This window comes from Neofelis nebulosa, chromosome 5, assembly GCF_028018385.1.
Source record: "Neofelis nebulosa isolate mNeoNeb1 chromosome 5, mNeoNeb1.pri, whole genome shotgun sequence".
In the NCBI taxonomy this organism is placed as follows: Eukaryota; Metazoa; Chordata; class Mammalia; order Carnivora; family Felidae; genus Neofelis; species Neofelis nebulosa.
In genome coordinates, this window is record NC_080786.1 from 85,276,150 (window position 1) to 85,301,982 (window position 25,833).

General features: G+C 35.8%; 1 protein-coding gene across 9 annotated transcripts in view; it reads right to left on the reverse strand.

Moving 5' to 3' along the window:
- The window catches only part of ATP13A3 (ATPase 13A3), a 91,224-nt gene that overhangs the window by 52,243 nt on the left and 13,148 nt on the right, over positions 1–25,833 (reverse strand). For 5 of the 9 annotated variants that reach the window (XM_058730887.1, XM_058730885.1, XM_058730889.1 and 2 more), the window contains 8 exons: positions 11,351–11,449; positions 9,771–9,944; positions 8,625–8,807; positions 8,266–8,336; positions 6,522–6,602; positions 5,277–5,346; positions 2,917–3,051; positions 2,387–2,459 (listed from right to left, as the gene is read on the reverse strand). In XM_058730887.1, the coding sequence (XP_058586870.1) occupies positions 2,387–2,459; positions 2,917–3,051; positions 5,277–5,346; positions 6,522–6,602; positions 8,266–8,336; positions 8,625–8,807; positions 9,771–9,944; positions 11,351–11,401 (838 nt within the window). In that variant the 5' untranslated portion in view covers positions 11,402–11,449. Of the gene's footprint in view, positions 1–2,386; positions 2,460–2,916; positions 3,052–5,276; positions 5,347–6,521; positions 6,603–7,525; positions 7,630–8,265; positions 8,337–8,624; positions 8,808–9,770; positions 9,945–11,350; positions 11,450–11,903; positions 12,077–18,661; positions 18,722–25,833 lie in introns of those variants that run through there. The other 4 variants (XM_058730886.1, XM_058730888.1, XM_058730890.1 and 1 more) reach the window with 4 other exon arrangements.

Here is a 25,833-nt window from a genome sequence, read left to right on the forward strand (position 1 = left end):
CTGACCTCAATAAGTTAAAAATATAATGGAGTTAAATAGGCCAATCTCAATAAAAGAAAATAAGACAAATAAGATTATTATTCCTTGCATGGTGTTTAAGTGTGTCAGGTAGTTTGACCCCTGATAGGATGCCAGCTGCACACATGTGATGCCAAGTCCCCTCTTACTAAACAGGTGGCTAGATTTCAACACTCATAACAACAGCCCTCTTAAAGAACAGATAGTGAGTCAACACATGATATCCCCCACGACAGGTAAATAAGCTCAAATTTCTATTAATTATGCTTTGGAAATAGTAGAAAGCATTGAAATTTTTAAATGTATTTTCTTTTATTTTTATTATTTTTTTAATATTTATTTTTGAGAGACAGACAAAGCATAAGCAAAGGAGGGGCAGAGAGGGAGAGGGAGACAGAATCTGAAGCAGGCTCCAGGCTCTGAGCTGTCAGCACAGAGCCCAATGCGGGGCTCGAACTCACAAACCTCAAGATCATGACCCGAGCTGAAGTCAATGTTTAACCGACTGAGCCACCCAGACAACCCAAGTATATTTTCCATTTTAACAGCATTTTTTACACTATTCTTCTTCTCACTGCCACTACTTATTACTCAACATTTCAATGCCTTCTCAATATTCCTGAAGTAGTCCTAACATTTTAGATAGATTTTAAACAAATTTACAAAATAAACATTGTAATACATTATCGAGTTCATTATTTCCTTAGAAATCTGTACACTATTCAAGTTAGCTAAACGCTTTTTTACAAGATCTTCCCAAGTAAAAGGAGGTTTTTCTAGAAGACTGCCTTACATTTAGACTCCCTTTCATTCTTTCCCTCCCTCTGGTTTAACACTAGGCTCAGGAGAGAGTTATGCTAGTTTGTAAACAAAGACGGGTGAAGAGAAACTACTGTTTGTGATGTTGGTCTGTAGGAAGAAAACTCTTTTCCTTTCTAAAGAAAAATGGAGAGTACTTTACTAAGCCATGAGGAAACAACTTTGTAATAATACTAAGCACATACTAGGCATAATAAACCTGACTCTTCCAAAGCTTTAATGCCACTTGAAATTCTACTCTCAGGTATACCAGAAAACAAACCAGCAATGATCTCTTAGAGTTTACAAAGGGGATAAGGAAGATCCAAGTTGAATGCAATGTCCTAACATCCCAGTGTCTTCAGCAGCAGCAGAGCAGGAAGAGGATGAACACCAATAGAGAAGAGAGATACTCCCGACTAAAGCAACAAGTGACCAGGAAGCACAGGGAAGAAAGCACCTGCCAGGCCAAACTGTGTTTATGCTTGGATGTAGTTAGTATACTGAGCCAAGAGAATGGAAACTGATTTGATACTCTCAATCATCAGAATGGCTATTGCCTCCAAGGCCTGTGCTGCTAGACTGCCACCTCTCCTTTATCTCCTTTACACCTCTTCACATCAGACAAACTAACATGTCCAAACCATTATCCTTCCTTACAATGCTGCTTCTCCTCCAGTGTTCCTTATTTAAGTGGCACCGATGTCCACCCCCTCAAGCTTGACACCACTCTATCGCCTTGTATCCAATGAATCATCAGATCTCTTTCAATGCCCACATTTAAGTATCTTTCAGTCCTATCTCATTTCTATCCATCTCCACAACCCTCACCTTGATCCATTTCGTGTCTTCGATATCACTCCCTTCTGAACCCGTCTGAACACAGCAGCCAAAATGATTTTTTCAAAAATGCAAACATCAGATCACCCCCCTGCTTTTAAGCCCTTCGATGGCTTTCCATTGCCTTTTGGAATGAGGCCAAATTCCTTAACATGCCTTAAATCCATCATCTAGTTGCCATCACGTAGTTGCTGCACTGGTCACACTGAATTTCCTTCAGTTATTACAATGACCAAGCTCCCTCTCATTTCCAGAACGTTGGGCACTTAGAACCCTCTTCTCTCCCTCTCTCACTCCCATCATACCACCTTCTCACCTACCTCTTATCTAATTCAACCACTTAAAAACACTTTTCCCAAGAAGCCCTCCCTGACACCTACAGTAAATGAGCTCTAATATCTAAATTCCCTGACCTCTCCTTATCACAGCATTTATCACACTTTACTGTTACTATTTATCATCTGCCTTTCCAACTAGACTGAAGTTAAATGATGGCAAGGACTATATCCATCTTGGTAACCCCTGCATCTCTGGGGCCTATCACAGTACCTGTTACATTAATAGAAAAAGAAAAATACAATTTTACGTGAATGAATTCGATACAAACTCAGAGATGAGTACAAATCCAAACACTTCTTTTTATTTATAATACATCGTCTTGCTCAGTCATTAGTGCTTAATGGGTATCTTTTATTGATTTATGTGTCTAAGTGTTACCTAAAGTACTTACCTCCATTCGCTCTGCAAACTGAAACTCTCACAGTACTGTGAGCTGCCACCATGTCATGCAACATAACATATTGCTAAAATAGAGGGTAAGACGTGAAAATTAGCTAATATAAACCCACTCTTCAAGGTATTTAAAAGCAAAGGTGTTATAAAATAAGTTAATATGGTAAATGTATGTTACTCTGCCATAAAAAATGTCAAGACTAAAAGGTTCAAAGATTATTCAATTAGCTGTAGACAAAATAAGAAGTATTTTAATGAGACAGTCCTGAAAATGGTAGAATCAACCCTCTAGTATTTCAGTCTGTGATAAGCACATATAGATCCCTATGGCCTCTAAACAGTCAGGTGGTAGTCTAACTCTAAAAAGCATCTGCCTTCCTCTACCACAAAAAGAGAGGGAAAGGAGTACATATTCATATAACTAAAAGAATAACTATATTGAGTATTACTTTGTACCAAGTACTACTCTACACGTTACATGTTACTACAAAATACACAGTTGTAAAAGCCATAATAAACTGGACTTACCTTTCTAATGGAATATAGAGAGCTTACAATTGACACTATAGACATAATCACAATGGCTAGAGCATAATAATAGTATTCATCAGTGCTCCACAGTATAACACTGAACAGCTGGAAAATGTAAAATGGGTTGAGAACCTAAAAAATAAGATTTTTAAGTCAAATTGGATGAGGTATTTATAACCATACAGATGTTCCACCTTTGCATTTAAGAAATAACCAACAAGGGACGCCTGGATGGCTCAGTTGATTAAGTGTCCGACTTCAGCTCAGGTCATGACCTCACAGTTCCATGGCCTCACAGCTCAGGAGTTTAAGCCCCACATCAGGCTCACTGCTCTCAGCACAAAGCCCACTTTGGATCCTTAGTCTCCCTTTCTCTCTCTCTGCCCCTCCCCCACTAGCACTCTGTCTCAAAAATAAAGAAACATTTTTAAAAAAAGAAAGAACCAACAAGATACTTAGAGGATAAGCTCTGTAATACCCCAGGGCAACATATACAACCCAAAGAGTTAGCATAGTACTTTTTTACCATTAAACTACTGGAGTTTGCCTCAAGAAGCTTAATTTAAGTTATTTGCATCCATCTGGACCCATACCAAACCCAAATATAGATTCAGCCAGAAACAGACAAAAATGTGTCTTTAGCTATTCTTCATTCTGCTTCAACAATAAAGTACATTTACTTCCAATAATTACTAGGCAACCAAAGGATATAAAATTTTTAATTAAAAGGAACAAGTGTTTCTTATTATGAACTCCAAATACCAATTTTCTTGTAAGTCAAAGGTTCACTGGAGACTAAAGGGAAGACAAATAGGAAACAGTAACTTATACTATTTTGTATTCTCTAAGGAAATAATTAAGGATTAAAACCTGAATGAAAAGGGGTGCCTGGGTGGCTCAGTCAGTTAAGCATCTGACTCGGATTCAGCTCAGGTCATAATCTCACTGTTTTCATGAATTCAAGACCTGCATCGGGCTCTGCGCTGACGGTGCAGAGCCTGCTTGGGATTCTCTCTCTCTCTCTCTCTCTCTCTCTCTCTCTCTCTCTCCCTCCCTCTCCCTCTCTCTGCCCTTTTCCTGCTCACACTGTCTCTGTCTCTCTCAAAGTAGATAAATAAACCTTAAATAAGTAAATAAATAAATAAAACCTGAATGAAAAAAAAGAGATAAAGCAGTCCTGGCAATAGCCTTCATTTAGTCAAATATCATAGTATTTTACCAATTTCATTAATAACTTCCCCCAAATGTCTTAAAATTGATGCTTGTGAACTTTTCAAAGCACTTTCACATATATAGTCCCATTTTACTTCAAAATTACATGAGATAATTTGAAAGGACTTACTCCAATTTTATAGATAAAGGAGAAGAAAGATTTTCTAATGAGCAAAGCTAGTTACTGACAAAACCATATTATAAACCAGGCTTTCTAACTCCTCCAATCACTACATTCTGCTATGTTTTTGTTTTTTTAATTTTTTACGTTTATTTATTTTTGAGACAGAGAGACATAGCATAAGTCGGGGAGGGGCAGAGAGAGAGGGAGACACAGAATCCAAAGCAGGCTCCAGGCTCCGGGCTATCAGCACAGAGCCTGATGTGGGGCTTAAACCCACAGACTGCGAGATCATGATCCGAGCCGAAGTCGGACGCTCAACCAACTGAGCCACCCAGGGGCCCCACTCTGCTATGTTCTAAAGCAAAATACAGCTGCACTCAGGAACTGAGGGAAAACAATCTGTATATCTATTAAAAGTATTCACCCAACCCTGATCTTTAGCCAAAAATCAAAAGGAAGACTAAAGAGCCTAACTCTGCCAGGCAAAATCCCATGCTCCCTTCCTTTACATGTATAACCTTTATTCACCTCTCTTCAATGGCACTTACAACTGGGCAGTCACTACAACAACTACTGACACACTTCCCTCCTGGGATAAAGTACAAGCTCCTCATGGTCAATCAACAGGTCACGTTTTGTATTCCAAAGTTAGTGTACAATGTCTAGTTCCCAAAAATGCACCACAAAATAATCATGTGAAGAATAAACATGATAAATCATCTAAAAATTGGAGAAAAGAGAAAAGACAGGTGTATATAACTATAAAACAGGTCAACATTTAGATGTGCAACTCACTGAGACTGAAAAAAATGTACAGACAAAAAAAGCAAAACAAGTAATAAAACGGTAATTCATGCCCCCAAATTATTTCTCTAGCAAAGTTACTACCTTTACCTCCCAAGTTAAAAGAAAGAGAGCTAGTGAGAGAGAAATTAAGAAACAGAAAACCAAGAATATCTTATTACTTAAATCATGGCTCTTTTCAAATTGACAACTCTACTGATCACAAATGTTATCTTACCTCCTTAATTAGAAGCTTAAAAACAGAAGGCACTTTCACAGTAATTTCATTTACTCCATAAAGCAATTTTCTACAACAGGAAAACATAATAATAGTGTCACATTATACAATAATAGTATAATTTAGGGATAGCATTTCATTAGATAAAGCTCAAACCACAGATTGCTCTTAAATCTGGAACTTCAACATTCATGTTTCCACATACTTGTCTTCCACAATTCAATTCTCTACCTACAGTATTTAAATCAAAGTAGTCACTACTGGATAACTACACTGTTGTTTCATTCTGTCTCAGATCTTCTTGTGTGACAAGTATCTTTCCCACTAGTTTATAATAACCATGTCGGCAAATGTTTTTTCATCCTTGAACACAATACACCTCAACAATTTTGAATTGCAATTCATTTTTGCAAGAAACTAAATAAACAAATTTGAGGGGTCCTATACTATTTTTCTAATGAGAATACTGTACTAACAGTGTTTATTTCAAAACACTGTACATCTGACTTTTTAAAAAATGCTTTTAAAAACTTGCTTAAATCCTTCCACTTAAACTCCTATTAGTCCTTTCTATGTGATAGAGTAATTCTTGCCTTTAATGAAGTATGGGTCTAAATGAATCAAGTTTTCAATATTCTACTGAAAAAAACATGCTACAGAAGTATAAGAAAACTGCTAATTTAATTTGAAAATAGCATTTATCTTTAAATTTGCAATACACTGGTATAATCTTATACTTCAACAAAGAATAACATGATAAAAAAGGTTATGCATCCCAATTTACAAATATTCATTGTGGTAAATTTTGAGCTCATGCTTACAATTCCCAATACATTTCAGAAAATCTAAGCTGCTATCAATTATAAGACATACCCATCATTTTATGTGCTATCAAGATAAAAATGTTGACAACATTTGTCAAGTAAAGGATGACACTCCACCCACTGCATGACACATCCCCCACTTTAGAAATGTTAAAATGTCGAAAATATGTATCTTAGAATGGGTAAAATATGGTATATTTTCAGGGATACCAACTTCAAAATTCCAGTTTCAACATTTTCATAATTCTTAAACTGAGAGACAGTCTTACTCAATTAAATACCAGTAAGTTGTCAACTACTAGGTCTATAATGTTTAAATACCTATTAATATGTACAACTATATGGTAAGAGGGTGGACTATACATACTACTTTATTTAGGAATTTTGATAACAGATCTAACTTTAGTTGGATAAAAATTACCTGTAGGCATGCATCCCCTTTGTCAGTCCTGCACTATGCTTTTCATAAATTGACGTACAAGAAACACCTTCATCCAGTCCCCTAAATAAATCCAAAGTTTTTACTTTAAACAAAGTTTAAAATATCCAAATGTCTTAATGCCCTATTCTTCTATATTCCTGATTTTAAAGTGACTTCCTTACAAACAGAAACCTAACAAAAACTGAAATAATGAATGAGAATTTTTAAATCTCAAATTCATAAGATAACCAATAATGAAAGTTCTAAGTCTCAAAAGTGCCAAATTCTAAATTAGCCAATGTATCTATCACATGATAAGATGGCTCTAAATATTCAAGTTTGTATGACAATATTATTATCCTTTAAGGCTGTACCAAAGCTGTAAGAGCTACTAATTAAACTAATAAAATTATAGGTAAAGTATGACTAACTTGAGAATCCCAAACTAATTCTTTTTTACTTTTTAATAATTAAATTATAATTATTAAATTATTAAGTTATATAGATATAATTTTCCCTCTTCAATTTTTTAAGCTTCATGCTAACAATCCTATTCACTGATTTTTTTTCTACAAAAGCATCAATGCAAATCTGTCCCTGTTCTAATACAAACCTGGGAGAGAAGTACAGAATTTATGAGTCACAGTCAATGTCCAAAATCTGTAACAATTCTAACTGGATTCAACCAACAGACCTAATTTTCCCCCCAAATGTCTTAATTATGCTTATGTTGACTGAGATACTAGTCAAAGAACTCCAAAGAGAACCCTACACATCATTTATCTCCAATCCTTTTCCATTTTTTTCAGATAGAAAAAAATTAAGCTCCCTAATTAACTGCTATCATTGGGATGCTTAAATTCTAGAAGCTTCTACAGCTGGCAAATGCCACCAGGCAAATAGGTTTGACACTTTTTTCCACTGAAGTTGATGACTTCTCCAAAAGCAGCAAGGATCAGCTCCAAGTCTTTTTAAAAACAAAACAAAACAAAATGGCAGCTCACTGGCAGTGTTCTGTAAGGCAATAGTTCTTAACTAGAAATGGTCTTCTGAACTAGGCATGCGGAAATGCCCAAGTCTATTCCAGATTATTCCAATTCTTTAGTGTCTGAGGAAAAAAATCCAGGCATGAATATTTTAAATGTTCATAAGGCGATTCTCTTTGTATTGCTAATATTAAGAATTCCTTTAGCACTCTCAAGTAATGATACTTAATGAGTGTTTATAATAATCACTTTAACAATAGCAATAAAAATAGAATCCTAATTAATTCAGTACTTAACATAACTTCAAGCCTCCACAAAAAATAAATTTTAAGGGATTCCTCCAATTTGTCCTATTCAAGGCTTAACACATTGGACAATGTCTCAATCTTTACCCACACAGTAAAGTTAAATTTCTGTTTGGGAGATGACAATTCAGATATTCTGACGGACTATCAAGTGTACTCTAAAATTCACTTTGAGATGAACCCACAAAAAGAAAAGAACTCAGACTCAGAGTGGATTTGGAGAATCACATTGTTTCAAACTTTTATGTAAATTTTGCCAAGGTACAAGTTGTAAGTAGGATTTATCCTCAAATGGTTAACAAGTATTCAAATAACACCAGGGAGTTAATAAGTGAATAAAAGTTACGCAATAAATACCTCTTCAGTTTTTTGTAACCCTACAATGAATTCTTTTCCATCTAGAACATTTTCAAGATACTCGTAAAAGAATCCAAACAAAAGAAAAATACTTACTTTAAAAAATCAAAATTGTGAAGGGTATCATTCCAGAAGTATTTTACACTGTGGTGGGTAAAATAACGAATCTGTAGAACACACATAAATGTTACACCAAAAAGCACTATCATCACTTGTTAACCATTAAGTTTACTAACACAAATCTATTATGTATTAAAATTAAAGTGATCACATGCAAATGCAATCTGCTTCTTCTAGTATTACCTAAACTGTGTTATATATAGTAATAAGTATTTTACATGCATATATATTCATCCCAAACAAAAATAACTGCAAGCACAAAATTATAGGCTGCGATAGAATAAAATGTAGTAATTCTGGTTTTTAAAGAAACTATAACACTAAGATCACCATACCTGCTGTGGTTGAGTTTGTGAATATTTGCTCATCTCATGCTTATTCTCTGTAGCCAAATTTTCAGTAAAATGAACAGCATGGCCATTTGCAACTTTATTAGTCATAGATTTTGGACTCAAAAATGGGTGAGTTTCCAGAGAAAGAAAGCGGATTTTTGCACAAAACCACATTCTGAATTCATCCTTACAAGACAGAAAGGGATAAAGATAAAAAGTCGATTCCATGTATTACATAACACCTATACCTATAATGCCTATATAGTTTTGTTTTTTTTAATTTTTTTTTTAACGTTTATTTATTTTTGAGACAGAGAGAGACAGAGCATGAACGGGGGAGGGGCAGAGAGAGAGAGACACAGAATTAGAAACAGGCTCCAGGCTCTGAGCTGTCAGCACAGAGCCCGACGCGGGGCTCACACTCACGGACCATGAAATCATGACCTGAGCCGAAGTCGGATGCTTAACCGACCAAGCCACCCAGGCGCCCCATAGTTTTTAATATATTTTTAAATTCCCATTCTTTACATATTATTTACTCATCTCTAATTAAGAAAGCATCACTTCCTACTAAATGTTAAACCAGCTCATGAAGATGTATAAACTCCAACGTGAAGTGCTTTCCATTGCTCACCATTTTACCACATACTTCACTAATACAATATCCCCTGAAAGATCTTGAGTGATTTTTTAATGTACTCATCAACATACTGAGACTAGAAATTAAAGCCTCTGATGAAATGTTTCCAATCAAACAAAACAAAAACAAAAACAAACAAACAAAACCCTAGATGCAGCAACATCACATAGTAGAAAGGCAGCTGGCCTAGTGAATAACAGATCTGACATAGCCCTTAAACTGGCCGATGACCCTGACAGATAAGCATCTAATCTTAATCTCTCAGTGCATCAAGAACTACAAAAGAAAGGAGTACAAAAGGAAGGGGTTGGCATAATCATCTTTAAGATTCCTTCACATTCTAATCACTGTGGTAAAACTCATTTCTAACACAAATGCTTTTAGGATTAGTATTCCTGATTATATCCTAGCAGTGATGTTCTCCTCATACATTGTTTTGAAGGAAGTACACACAAAAGCGTTTATTTCACTCCTGAAATGATCAGCTACAAGTGAATACGTTGACTTACAGTAGTCCTCAGCAGCACCACTTCACAGTCTTTAATGGCAGCTCTAATACAGGTCGCCTTCACCCGCCATTCGGGCATCCAGTAGAGGAGGAGGAGGAGAAAGCCACCAGTGCAAACCACTCCTAGGGAAACTATGGCAAGCTTCCAGCGACACAAATTATAGCCATATATCTCCTGCAAGGATACAGTGATCACACAATTAAATATCACATGGTGTATGAGAAAAATGCCAAAGTTCTTTGTTTTCCAAATGTATATTCGCTATTTTGTCACATAAAAGGTAGGGTTTTTTTTTTTTTTTTTAATGCCTTATCTATTTTTGAGAGAGAAAGCTTGATGGGGGGACGGGCAGGGGGGAGTGGGGGGTGGCGCAGAGAATCCAAAGCAGGCTCTGCGCTGACAGCAGCAAGCCTGAAGCGGGGCTCGAACTCATGAACCATGAGATCATGACCTGAGCCAAAGTTGGACGCTCAATTGACTGAGCCATCCAGGCACCCTAAAAGATAGGGTTTCTTTAAATAAACTTCTAATTTTGTAATAATTTTAGATTTGCAGAAGAGTTACAAAAACATTAAAAGTTCCTGTATACCCTCCATCTAGTTTCCCATTAACTTGATACATTTGTCAAAATCAAGAGATTGACACTGACCCATTACAATTAACTAAAACTAGTCTCTAATTAGAATTTCACTAGTTTTTCCACTGTCTTATTTCTGTTCCAGGATATAAGCCATAATACCACACTGCATTTAGATACAGTAGGTTTTAACTTTATGTTTCTCCCAAATAATTAGCTAATTGTCTCAATACTGCTGTGACTGATCAATCTGACCTCCTGACCCAAATTATTTAAATTGTTCTAGTTTACTCCCCTCACCACCATAATTAACAAGGGCTGCCAAATTTAGCAAAAGAAAATGCAGAGGGCCTAGTTAAATTTAAATTTCAATAAAAAATTGATGAATTTTTTTGTTTGCCCTATGCAATATTTGGGACACGCTCATATGAAAAATTTATTCCTTAATTTATCTGAAATTCACATTGAACAGTGTCTTATTTTACCTGATAACCTAATCCCATTCCCCACCCCCGCCACACACAAAGAGTTGAAAAGTGCTTTTTATTATTAAGCTGATTTTAAACCTTTTTTTTTTTTTTAAGTAGGCTCCATGCCCAATGTGGGGCTTGAACTCAGGACCCTAAGATCAAGAGTCATATGCTATACTAACTAAGCCAGCCAGGCACCCTAAGAGTGCCTTTTTTATAAATCAAAATTAGAAATCTTATATTTGGGATTATATACAAGTATTAGTAGCTAATGTAGCTTCTTAAATTACTAAATAAAAAAAGCATACTTCTCTAGTATTAACAATCCACAAGTGAAACAGGCATTATACTAAAACCAACAAATAGAGATGTTACATAATCCCAAGTCAAAAGCACATTCAGGATGAGGAAAGCAGGTTGATTTAGCATTGTTTTTTTTTTTCTTCTCTCTAACGTACTTTTCTACTTCCCTGGAATAATAAATTACAGATAAACTCTTCACACTTTACAAGTAAATTATAAAAATTGGTTACCATTTCATCTTCTTGACCTTGGTTGATAGTCTTCCTTTCTTCTTTGTCCATATCTACGGTGGTTTGAGAGGTCTTGTGCTTCAGAACAATTGAAGATAACTGAAGGAAAGGAAAACCAAATGTTGGGGATTCTGCTGTATCTTAAGCAGACTATATAACTTCATACTATAAGATTTTTTGTCATGACACGTGTATCAAAGTTTAGCTGATATTTAAGTACTCACTAAAGTACTAGCTGGTTTTAATGACATTTTCAATAGGGTGCTGGTCCTCGTGATACATATTATCACTAAACCTGGCATATTTCATCAATTAACTTATACTAGCAACAGCCATGGCACAAAACAATTAAGTTCTAGAAGAAATCACTACAGAATCTTTCCATTCCCCAGACTCACAGCACTAATCTAGTTTAACCATCTTCAGCTAAAAGTACTTCACACCAACTCAGTTTATTGCTTCAAGTATAGTGAAGACGTAAAGCATCAGCAGTGAAACCAACCCCAACACCTCCCCAAGATTATTAATCATCCAACAAATATTTATTAAGCACCTATTAAATGAATGGTAATCCCTGGCCAAGAGTCAATTCCTCAGGCAGCTGTACCCCTATCGGAGATCACTCCCTCATTCTGAGTCCAAGTCCACTAGGCAACATTCTGATGATATGACTACTTATGATGCCTGTCTAGGAGAAAATTCATTGAGCTCACTGACAAATTTTTTCCCTGCATGGAGAAAGGATATTAATTTCAAATATCAGACAGTCAGCCACACATTAAAGAGATTTGCAAAATGTAAAACAATGCCAGTTTTCTTGTGATCTTTGTTTCTGGAAAATAAATATTTTTCAGAAAAATGTTACTTAATATGAAATAAGCTTATTACTGTCATGTTTCATTAAGTTATTATTAAAGGTATCAGTTTTAATTAACATGGTATCAGCAGACATAACTCACATAAACAGAAGCTCTTCAGAGTTATTAATTTTCAAAACTGTAAAAATATTTGAGACCAAATAGCCACTGCTTTAGACTAGGCTGAACCCTGGACAGCACAGTGGGAATATTACCTCTATTCCAGATGTCATTTCTCTACTCATCTATTCAATGTGTAAACACAGGCCTCACACATGACAAGCACTCAAAAAATACTTGAATATGATGTAAGGAAGATTTTGTGCTAAGATAGCAACAGCTATTTGATGTTTACATGATATGGATTAAACAGGAAAATTTAAAACAAATCCCATATGTAAAAATAAGAGTAATGAAATCTCTTGATTTATGTCATCAACAAAATGACCAATAAAAAATACTGATGCCTCCTGCACGAGCACTCAGAGTTTCTGTACTTTCTGCTAGCCCTGGAGATGGGGTCAGGGCTAACTAGAGTGGGATTTCTACAGAAATATAACACAGAACTTTTGGTTATAATATACCATTATATACACTATATATAATATATATAATATATACATAATATACTATATATTATGTATAAATTATGTTACATATATTAATGCTATATGTAACATATATACGTGATAATATGTAATATACACAAAAAAGACTCTGCCATCTTGGAAATGAAGTCTTAGAGGTATCTGGCCCAACATCTCCAAAACAAGCCACATTATCATACAAAGCCCTGTGGGCAATTTAGTAACAATTTCTTCTCAGTCTAGGGTGGTGTTACAGCTTTGAAGCATACTACTGGAGTCATTCCACGATGGTAAGACTGATTCATCAAGATGACTTGAGGTGGCAGTTATTCTTAAGGGCCATAACCTACTGCTAATAGACTACTGGGAGAATGAGCAAGCCCAACCTCTTTCCCTGCAGAAAAGATCAACTATTGTTACTGAATGCGTAAGGCATAGTCCAATACTGCAGGGAACCCAGGGGGAGCCCACAGTCTCCCTGAGTTGGGGAGGCATCAAAGGCATCCCCTGAGGATGAGGCAGGTTTGCAGGGCAGATTATCAGTGAAGAGATCTGTACAGAGAAAGAACAATGTAAATCTGTAAGACAGTCCTCCTCAAGTCTTAAGCTGAGTACCGATCAGGTGTGAGGAAACTACTGGAGGCCAGGGAAAGCACCATCCAAAACGATTAAGAGTAAAAAATCATCAGGGTTCACACAGGGCTGAGAAGAGTGCCTGTTCCTCCCAACCACAGTGGAAAACCTCATTACTCACAAGGAATCAGGAAGAGTATTCAGAGGGGTGTTGCTTCAGCAGTGGGATCAAATTAGCCCTAAACTAAAAGCTACTCTGATCTTACCTAACAAAACTCTTAAGACCTAGAGGAATAAAGTGTTTCCAAATAATTTAACAGCTTCACAAAGTTCAAGGGATTGATAAGAATACAAAATATCTAGTCCCAATAAGTTACAATATTCGACATCCAGTTAAAACTTAACAGGTATGCAAAGAAAAAAATATAACCCATAATAAGAAAAATCAATCAGTAGAAAAAGACCAAGAACTGACACAAATAATAGAACTGGAAGACAAGAACAATAAGATGGCTGCTGTAACTCTAGTCCATTATGTTCAAAAAGCAAAAGGAAAGATTGAACACATTAAGTAGAGACATGAAAGATATAAAAAAGAACCAAGCTGACTAGAAGATAGAAAGTAAAGTATCGGAGATGAAAAATTTACTAGATGGGATTAACAGATTAAATGCTGCAAAAGAAAAATCCATGAACCTGAAGACAAAGTAATAGAAATATCCAAAATGAAAAATGAACACACAAAATAGAGAGAAAAAAGCACAAAACAACATCAGTAAGTTATGAGACAACTTCAAGCCCTAATACACATGTAAGGTAGGAGAGACCAAAAATATGTAATGATATAAGGGCAAAAATTTTTCCAAATTAGATGAAAAATTATAAGCCTACAGATCCAAAAGTCCAACTAATACCAAGCAAATAAACACTGAATAATTACAACAAGGCATGTCACTATCAAACTGCTCAAAAGCAGTGATTAAAAAAAATATATATTAAAAGGAGCCAGAGGAAAAAGATCTGTTACATACAAAGAAAAATAGATAAGAATGACACAGATTTCTTACTAAAAATAATACAGGTGAGAACAACTAAGTAACATCTTGAAGTACTGAGAAAAAGAAACCATTCAGAGAATTCTATACCCAGCAAAAATATCTTCCAAAATCAAAGGTGAAATAAGACTTTTAGACACAAAACCTGAAAAAAAAAAGTTAAAGGAAGTCCTCAGGTAGAAAAGTGGAAATGGAAACGTGGATCTCCATGAAGGAATGAAAAGCATCAGACATGAGTTTAATCACTTGAAAGTAAACTGTAATAAGTTAGAGATGTATACTCTAAACTCTAAAGTAACCATTAAAATAAAAGAGTCATAGGGTGCCTAGGTGGCTCAGTCAGTTGAGTGACTAACTTCGGCTCAGATCATGATCTCACAGTTCATGGGTTTCAGCCCTGAAATGGGCTCTGTGCTGACAGCTCAGAGCCTGGAGCCTACTTTGGAATCTGTGTCCCCTCTCTCTCTGCCCTTCCCCTGTTCATGATCTGTGTCTGTCTCTCAAAAATAAATAAACGTTAAAAAAATGTTTTTAATAAATATGGGGCGCCTGGGTGGCTCAGTCAGTTAAGCATCCGACTTGGGCTCAGGTCATGATTTCATGGCTCATGAGTTCAAGCCTCATATCAGGCTCTGCACTGACAACTCAGGGCTTGCAGCCTGCTTCGGATTCTGTGCCTCCCTCGCTCTCTGCCCCTCCCCCACTCACACTCTGTCTCTCTCTCCCTCAAGAATAAACGTAAAAAAAAAAAATTTTAATAAATGAGTCACAAGTAAAAAAAATCAAGAGGTTATTAAGTGGAACCATAAAAAATACTCAACTGATGTAACAGAAAAAGAAAAGGAGGAAAATGGAAACAAGAGGAGAGACAAATAAAAAACAAACAGCAAGATGGTTGATTTAAACCTAACTATATTGGGGCGGCTGGGTGGCTCAGTCAGTTAAGTATCCAACTCTTGATTTTGGCTTAAGTCATGATCTCACACAGTTGTGAGATGGAGCCCTACAAGGGGCTCTATGCTGGGTGTAGAGCCTACTTGAGATTCTCTCTCTCCCTCTGCCCCTCCCCTGCTTGTGTGTACGTACTCTCTCTCTAAAAGTTAAAAAAAAGGGGGGGGGGGCGTGCCTGGGTGGCTGAGTCAGGTAAGCATCCGACTTCAGCTTAGGTCACGTGTTTGAACCCCACATTGAGCTCTGTGCTGACAGCTCAGAGCCTGGAGCCTGCTTGGGATTCTGTTTCTCCTTCTCTCTCTGTTCATCTTTCTCTCTCTCTCTCTCTCTCTCTCTCTCTCTCTCTCTCTCTCAAAAATAAAGGTTAAAAAAATTTTAATAAATAAATTTTAAAAATTGGGGTGCCTGGGTGGCTCAGTTAGTTGACCACCTGACTCCTGATTTTGGCTCAGGTCATGATCCCAGGGTTACGGGATTGAGCCTCCCATCAGGCTCCACGATGAGCATGGAGCCTGCCTAAGATTCTCTCTCCCTCCCTCTGTCCCTCTCCCAACTCACACATGTTCTCTCTCTAAAATAAAAAAATTAAAAAATTTAAACAATGGCAGGGTACCTGGATGACTTAGTTGGTTAAGTGTCCAACTCTTGATTTCGGCTCAGGTTATGATCTCACAGTTGATGAGACTGAGCCCCAAGTCGGGCTCTGCACTAACAGCACGGAGCCTGCTTAAGATTCTCTGTTCCTCTCTTTCTGCCTCTCCCCCATTCATTCTCTCCCTCTCTCTCTCACTCAAAATAAACATTAAAAAAATGATAAACCTAACAATATCAATAGTCACATTAAATATAAATGGTCTAAACAACAATTAAAAGATGGAGATTACGGTTTTATGTTTTAAAAGCAAGGCCATAAGCAAGTATATGTTGCCTAAAAGAAATGCAACCTAAATATAAAGGCATAGTAGACTAAAAGTTAAACTATACCCTGCAAGCACTATTCAAATTAAAGGTGGAATAAGTGTATTAATATCAAAGTAGATCTCAAAGCAAGGAATATTACCAAGGATAAAGTCATTTTGTAATGACAAAGGGGTCAACTGATTAACATAAAACAGTAATCCTAAACATGTATACATTTAACAGATCCTCAAAATACACAAAGGACTTAGAAGATCCGAATAACATTATCAATCAAATTGGTCCCAACTGATATTTACAGAACAGTCTACTCCGCTGCAAAGTATACATTCTTTGAACATGTGCACAGAACATTTACCAAAAAAGACCATATTCCAAGACATAAATTCAAGTCATACAAAATAAATTCTTTAAAAAAATTATATTAAATTAGAAACCAAAAGAGAAAGATAAGTAGAGAAAAAAATCCATGAGGCAGAAATCAATAGGGAAAATATGAAACATCCTGAACAAAAATGAAGATATATCAAAATTTGTGGGATGCAGCTAAAAGAGTATTTAGAAATTATTTATAGCACTAAATTTCAAATTCTGAAAAGAAAGCCCTAAAATCATGACCTCATGTCTACCTTTAGAAAGCAGACAAAGAACAGGGCGTCTGGGTGGCTCAACTGGTTGGTTAAGCATCTGACTCAGGTCATGATCTCACAGTTTATGAGTTTGAGCCCCGTGTCAAGCTCTGTGCTGAGAGCTCTCTCTCTCTCTCTCTCTCTCTCTCTCTCTCTCTCTCTCTCTCTCCCTCTCTCTGTCTCTCGAATATAAATAAACATTAAAAAAGAAGAAGAAGAAGAAAGTAGAAAAAGAACAGCAAATTACACCCACAGTAAGCACTGAAGGGAAATTAATAAAACTGATAGTAGAAATCAATGAAATTGATCATTTTTCTAGTTGGACTCAAAGGGGGAAGGAGGAAGACACAAATTACCAATTTTAGGAATAAGGAGCCATCACTACAGATTCTGCAAATGTCAGAAAGATAATCAAGGAACTTAATGAACAACTTTACACCAATATATCAACTTTTCTGCAGGTTTGAACTCACTTCCAAATTTAAAAAAAGTAAAAATTAAAAAACCTATACTTATTCATCAGGGGATCGCATGAGTTAGTAATTGCTACAGCTGAGTTAAAAGCTGCATAACAGGTACATGAGAGTTCATTATCCTAATCTTCCTACTTTTTTAGTGTGTAGAAAATGTAATAGAAAGTGTTTTTAAATAAATAAAATAAAAGGCACTCATCTGAAGCTTTTAGAAAGAAAAAAAATTTCAGAAGATATTCATTCCTGGAACCAAAGGCCATAAACCTTGAGAACTCTATTTCTATAAATCTCAAATCCACTGACCCGACCAATCAAGTACCAGGCATTATCCATAGTCTCTTACTGCTAAGTTTTGACTCTCACTCTTCTTCATTTTTGTCTTTTATCCATTGCCTAGAAATACAGATGTACTTCCCCACTTTTTGAAATCCTAATTTTTCAATGTAGAATGTATTAGCAGATGCATAAGCATGCTTTTATAATTTTAGAAAAAGAATTATCATTAATATTCAATGTTTTCATTAACTTCACGTACTAACAACTACTCAAAATCTTTTCCCCAAATGGATCTTGACAGACTTCACCTCAATCTAACTCAGCTACATCATCTCATCTTCATACGTTGCCTATAACAATCTAGTTTTCATAATCATCTAAAAATACAATTCTTAACCATTGTATCTCATTATTCTTTTTTATAACTGTTATTGTTCTAAAATTTAGCTTACTTTTTAAGGCAAAATTCTTAAGTCTTACCAATTTTACTGAAGTTGATATTAAAAATAATTTAATTTAAATAAAAAGTTAACCATCAATTATTATTCTCTTTAAACATACTCTCTTAAACATACTTTAAACATACCCACATAGGAAATTATCAAGACTTCACCAAGACTTTCATATAAACTTTTAATAAAATCCAGTGAGAAAATTGCAGCAGCTTACATTTAAAACATATACATATTATAAAATGTATATTTCCATTTTAAAAACAGGTACATAATACAAAGCCTCTAACATTTCTTTGACTCCATGAAAATAAAAATCTATAAATATACTTTAAGTTATATTGCTTACAAGGATGAAAATATATATTAAATACTATTCTACCATATATCTAATTAGAACATTTGAAGCATTAATACCAAACTTCTAAAATCCATTTAACTTACAGAATATAACTTTGGTAGTTTGCAAGAGTGCATACATGGTTTTTAATCAGGTCAATTTTTAGATTACAGAAAACAAATTAAAGAAATTTTTCTTACCAAAAGTACTATATCATTATTCTTCCCAATTGCTGTATCAGCAGCACTTTCAAAATCTGGCTATTAATAATGAAAATAAAATTAAGCATAAAAATCCATTCAGGTGAGAATTTTCTGCCAAATATTGTTTTGATTCTTTCTGAACTGTTTTCAAGATGACTAAGATATTAAAATTTAGGGTTTTTATATTCAGGGACTTTAAATGGACTTTCAGAAGATACACCCTTCTGCCATCTAACTGCCACTGGTAAAGCTCCTCTTGAATTAAGTCATATCTAGCTAGCACATTGAATTCCCAATTCCACAGTGCATGCCTCAGCCTTGATGTTATCTAAATAGCAAGGAGCTTATAGGCTATTGTGCTTAACCAAACCCTTCCTTGCATTTACAATGAACTTGATTTTTTGTGAGTAAAAAGAGCAGCACAGGACAAAGTGAAGCTATCAGGAATAAATCTCACTAAATCAAATGCTAGTTCTTGTAAGTTTACTGATTTTTTTCACATTATATAATTACTAAGAACCATTTGAAGTATAATACTCTAGGATAAGAGTCATATCTCATTTCCTAAAACAAGAGGGGTTGGCCTTAACTGGCATAGAAATCCCCGAACCTCTAAGCCATCTTTGCTTCAAACCTGAATTTATTAGTTGGAACAAAAGTTTTATAATAGTATGTGTGGAGGGTTTGAAGGATATTCCATAGATGTGCCCAGAATTATTAAGTATATAATTTCACAAAGTGACTTAGAAAGTGACCTGTAACGAGTAAAACTTCAAGTGAAGCAATTTTGAAGAACACATTTTTAAATTTCTACTTCAGTATTTGCCAAGTTCAGAGAGATGGAAGTAAAAAAACTAAAGTTAAAAATGTATTATTACTCAAAATTCACAAAACTGAATTACTGTAAAAGAAATGTTTACATAACACTTTTTATAAGTTTGTAATATACACTCTGCAGTTTTAAAAATTAAAAACTGCACTAAGACTAAGACTCAAAAGGGTCACCTTGCATTGTTGAAAGAATGAATCATCCTATTGGCTTTGTACTTATAGGTTTTTTTTTTTCTGAGACTTAAACATACCTACCCATGTTAAATAAAAATTTGATAAACCCATCTTGAAGGCCCACTCAGCAAAAGGTGTTTTAAAGATCCTGAAGTAAAAACAGTTCAGTCAGCACTCTGAATATTATTTCACTGTCAAATCCATAGCATCCACGGCAACTAAGATAACCTTCTGAAACTCAAAAGCAGCTCTCCCTTTACATTTGAAATAAAAAGAGCCTTAATACATATAAGCCCTTACTTTACTCCATTTTAATAGCTACACAAATGTTTGTGTAAAAAGAATTTTTTTTTTAAACTCAATCTCCGAACTACAGGAACCAAAATGCCACAACTCTCTATGAGGGCAAAACCTAACACTTCAAGTCAGCTCTCAACAATAAGAATGACATAATATAATTTAATGAATACGTGGAAATTTTACAAGGATACCAGCTACATTTTAACAAAGCTCTGCTGAACACCCGTTTTATCACTTCCCATCTTGAACTTTCTCTTATAATACATGCTTTTGTTTCTGTGTTTAGGCTCAAGGAAGACCATTGTGTCCAGAACACACCAAACCAAGACTGTATTTACATTTGTCAAGTGCAGTCTTTGTATAATTATATTTTTTGTACGTTACAAAACAATGTGATAGCTAAAACAAAATAAGTTATAATTACGAAAAATAAGGTAATTATCTGCCTTCGGGTTAATATTAGGAACATGAAGAGTTACAGCTTAGCCCACACTACAGCATACCTATGTATGTTTTTATCACTTTCATTAAATACATTAAATCAACCCTTTTATTCGTAGAAATTCCATGTGGTAAGAGTCATCATTAGATAAAATAGTGGCTTTGAGTATTGGTCAACTGCAAAACACTTATTTAGTAAAAATGGGGAAAAGTAGCTTTGGACTGACAATTGATATTTATGCTTTAACTTTTGCTTTGTAAAAAATGGAAATGTGTAAAAATTCTTTTACATACAACATAATAAAGAGCTTACATTTTTTACATGTCTACTTATATGAGAGGTTTTTTTTTTAATTTATTCAAACTGCTTTGATCTTAAAACTTTCAAACCTCCCTTTAAATCTTCACGTATGTGACTTTTCAAAGCTTCACATTCGAGGACTGAGATTTACAAAAGTGTTATAATTGCTAGACTGATTTCAAAATCTTACCATCTATTAGGAAAAATGCTGCAGCAGGCAATAGTAAATAATAGACAAGATCACTGCAATAAGACCAGTCCTACAGAGTGAATATTTAAAATAGGCAGAATCAGTAGGCCTAGAAAGAAAACTGGCATCTACCCCTAACCAAATAGATCGATAAATTGGACACAGTGGCCACCAGTGGTGATACTGTATCGCAGGGTGAGCCAGTGGGAGAGACTTTGGTGCTTTTTTAATGCTTTTACCATCTAAATAGTTAAAGAAAGGAAAGAAGGAAGGCTGAGCGTATGTACAAAGTTCTAATTCTCCAATGCATGGCCACCCTTGGGTGTGAAACTTGTAGAAACCTGCAAAGCACTTCACGGTGCTCTACCAAACCATTCTCCAGATTTTCTGGATCTCTCTTCATCAGGTTTTTTACCCCAGGCAAGAAAAGTAGTCATTTTGAAGGCCCCCTTAACAAGTACATTTCTAGGAAGCTAGAGTTGCTTGTATTTATTTTGATGTCCCCTCCACAATTTGGCTCCACTGAAGCAAAGTAGTAGCCAGTGACACAACATAAACAGCAGCAAATCCTAAATTATTTAATCAAATTAGTCCATCTACAAGCATTAAGTAACCATATATGCCATGTTCATTATTATACTAGGAATTGTAGGAGATATACAACTTTACCCCCTCCCCCCAAAAAAGACAATTAATTCAACATGAACTATTTTGCAAGTTCCTTCACCTATCTTGGTTTCAACTTCTCCACTGAAATGAAGCAGTTGTAATAATCCGAACGATACATTCCAACCATGAAAGCTTTGACCTACACGAGTATTGCCTCCATACGCATCTTGCTGTTGCACTCTTTCACCACTAGGTGATGTTCCGACATTGATAAGGAAAGAGGCTGACAGTTTTCACTAGCCTTAATAGAGAAGCTGCTGATCAAAAGTGATTATGAAAAGTTGTAAGATTTTTTTTTTTTTAGTGCCACTGGAAATACTAATCTGGGAAAGCAGAGTTTTCTATAGATATATAACTTCTGTCTCATGTGTCTCAATGAAAAAATAAGACATAAAACAAATGATAATGGTGGTGAAGGGAAAAGAAGGCAGGTGTATTATTACTGCCTTTACAAAGATGACTCCCGAATTCACAATTGTCTGAAACCAGAATTTAGGGATCTTACAATGTCATGGAGTAAGGGAAGGGACTACAGTAACAATTAAAAAGTACACGGGGGCGCCTGGGTGGCTCAGTCCTGGTTAAGCGTCCGACTTCGGCTCAGGTCACGATCTCGCGGTATGTGAGTTCGAGCCCCGCGTCGGGCTCTGTGCTGACTGCTCTGAGCCTGGAGTCTGTTTCAGATTCTGTCTCCCTCTCTCTCTGACCCTCCCCCGTTCATGCTCTGTCTCTCTCTGTCTCAAAAATAAATAACTGTTAAAAAAATTTTTTTTTAAAAGTACACGAACCTATTAGAGAACAAGGTGAGGTAAAGCATACAATTATGTGGTAAAACACTACTTGCCCGTTAAACTGGCTAAATAAATAAAAACAAGGAGCACCCTATGGACTGCTGTTAAGAGTGAATCTGTACTACTGTTTTGGAAAACCAAGAGTACATCAGAATTTAATATTCCCACACTTGGATCCACCAATCTCAATTAGAAATCCATGTCACATGTACAAGTACATATACATACATGTTACCATTAACAGTTTCTTCAAACTCAGGAAATAGAGTATATGAGTTTTGTGCTTTAGGGGTACTTACAAGCAGAAAAACCTAACTGAAACAAGTATTCTAAAACAAGCACTAAAGAACTTGTTTGGTATTTAATACAATACAAATTGACAAATCTAGAGTTCCAATTACAGTTTGTACACACTAAGTGAGCCTAACTGCCCAAACTAAAAGTTACATTTTTAAATTCAGAGGTAAGATAAGGTCTTTAGTTAAGTAATATATGAATGTTTCTTCCATTTTAATGCAAATTAGTGATTATTTCTTCTAAAATGTAATGCTATTGATCCAAATCCCTAAAAACTTGCATGACATTTCAATCAGCAATGTGAACTTAAAATTTAAACATTCATTCTTTAAAATCTAAACACTGAGGGGCACCTGGCTGACTCAGTCAGTAGAGCATGTGGTTCTCGATCTTGGGGTCATAAGTTCAAGTCCCACACTGGGTGTAGAGCTTACCTTAAAAATAGTAATAATAAAATAAAATTTAAACATTCCTTAATTCTAAGACTCATATTATCTACATTTTTGCACAGAAGCCAACATGTAGCTTAGATAAAACCTTATAGTTGCTATTGGCAGGTAACCATCATTACGCAGTGGTCACTGCATGTACTACTTGAAGTGGGTCTCAACTTTCCATAGTACTATGTCCTTTCAGCTGAGCAAAAGTACATTGTTGGTAGTACAGCACTGAGTTTAAACTGTTGACTGAACCTATTCAAAACAATTACATTGTACCCGCACAATGAAACAAAAAGTAATAGTGTGCACAGACAGGTACCTAAACAGAGCAGAGTGGAGAGGAAGAACTGGGAGGAAAAGAGGCAAGGGTGGGTAGGGAATAGTCAAAAAGTGAAAAACAGAGGGAAGAAAAAGTTCCAGGAAATTACATTCTAAGTCTGTAAGGAGTATGTTAAGGAGTTACACAGACCCCAGAGATGTTCATTTTTCTTATTAACAGCAAACTCCAAAATAATTTTTCTTTATTAACTCAGCGTTGTTCACTTCGAGATTATTGTATTATGTTGGCAAGAAAGCAAAATTAGTTTCACTCATCATCTGTGCAACACTACAGTTCACATTTCATTTTTCCAGACGTTATGAAGACCTGACCACAAAAGAAGCATAAAGTCACTAGGAAACTATTCTGTACAAAAAGTACAATCCTGCTAATTTGCAATTATAATTGGTAAGTACTTGGATCATCTTTTTAAAATAATGTGAATTTGTCTTCTTCCACTTCACTCCTTTTCCCCAACTTGAAACCTGCCCATGTTGACTCAGCATTGAAAGGAAGTGCAAAGCCCTTAACATCTGCACTCAACAAGTATTCCAAAAACACTTTAAATTGCTGTTGAAGAGAATAATGGTCTTACTCATGGTACAACCATCATAGAAATCTGAAATTTCTCATTTCCTATGGTCATTTTGTAATCCACTATTCAGGATTAAAAAAAAAAAAGAAAAAGACCAATGCATTTGGGCACTATGCCAACCATAACAGTAGTAACTGACATCTGTACAGGGATTTTTAGTTTACAAAACACTTTTACAGGCCTTATCTACTTTACTGACCAGTTTTCAGTCAATATCGTCTTTTAAAAACAGGAAAAAAATAAACTTCACTTAACCAAAATCAGCATTTTTTATTTTCCCACAAAGTCAAGCATGGGGTGACTTCTGTCAAAAAACCTTACCAACAAATTAAGGAATTAACATGCAGACAGTATCATCTTTCAAGGGTCTGGTTTCCAAAAATTCATTTCAAAGCCAAATGTACCTGAAATACACTCTTTCATAAGGTAAATACTGACCAGGTTCCCAAGATGGCCAACACCTTTTACTTCCCACAATTCTAAATTATACTTCATATTACACTAGCCTGGGTCATGGGGCAGGTAGCCGGGTTACCAAGTTTCTACTTCCTCTGCTCACTTCTTAATTATTAATATTCCCCGAGGCCCCACTTCCTCTACCCACTTCTTAATTAATATTCTCCGGCCTTCTCTCTTTATAATAACCCAAGGACCAAGGGTGGCAACACTGATCCATCTATGGTGAAAACTACCAAGAGCTGCCAATCAGTATTTTCAGCACTAATCTCTCTCAAGCTCCAGATCCACAGATTTAAACATCAACCATACATGTTTACATACAGCTAAAATTCAGTAACTTTATTCTATCTTTCTACTCCTTAAATGAATATGATTTGCAGGGCGCCTGGGTGGCTCAGTCGGTTAAGCGTCAGACTTCGGCTCAGGTCACGATCTCGCGGTCTGTGAGTTTGAGCCCCGCGTCAGGCTCTGGGCTGATGGCTCAGAGCCTGGAGCCTGCTTCCGATTCTGTGTCTCCCTCTCTCTCTGCCCCTCCCCCCGTTCATGCTCTGTCTCTCTCTGTCTCAAAAATAAATAAACGTTAAAAAAAATTTTAAATAAAAAGAAAAAAATGAATATGATTTGCATAAAGCTCCATGCCAGGATTTTGGAAGTCATCCTAGACTCCTTCCTATTCCATACCTGTATCCAACTAGGCACTAAGTCTTACCATTTCTACCTTTCTCACATCCACCTCACCATGCCCTATCTCCATCGACATTGCCTCAACTCAGGTCCTGATGCCCTCTCTGGTCTTCCTCATTCTTAACAATATACAAACCAGACATGATTATTTCTTTCTGCTTAAAATTTCAATAGCTTCCCATGGTCTGCAGAAGCATTTCCCAAACTGGTTAGAGTCCCTCCAAAATAAAATATTTAAAGAGACATCCCCTGGGAATGCAAACTGGTGCAGCCACTCTGGAAAACAGTATGAAGGTTCCTCAAAACAATAAAAATAGAACTACCCTACGACCCAGCAATTGCACTACTAGGTATTTATTTATCCAAGGGATACAAGTATGCTGTTTTGAAGGGACACATGCACCCCAAGGTTTATAGCAGCACTATCAACAATAGCCAAAGTATGGAAAGAGCCCAAATGTCCATTGATGGATGAATGGATAAACAAGATGTGGTGTGTGTGTGTGTGTACACAACACACACACACACACACACACACACACACACACACACACACTGGAGTATTACTCGGCAATCAAAAAGGATGAAATGTTGCCATCTGCAACTACGTGGATGGAACTAGAAGGTATTATGCTAAATGAAATTAGAGAAAGACAAATATCATATGACTTTACTCAT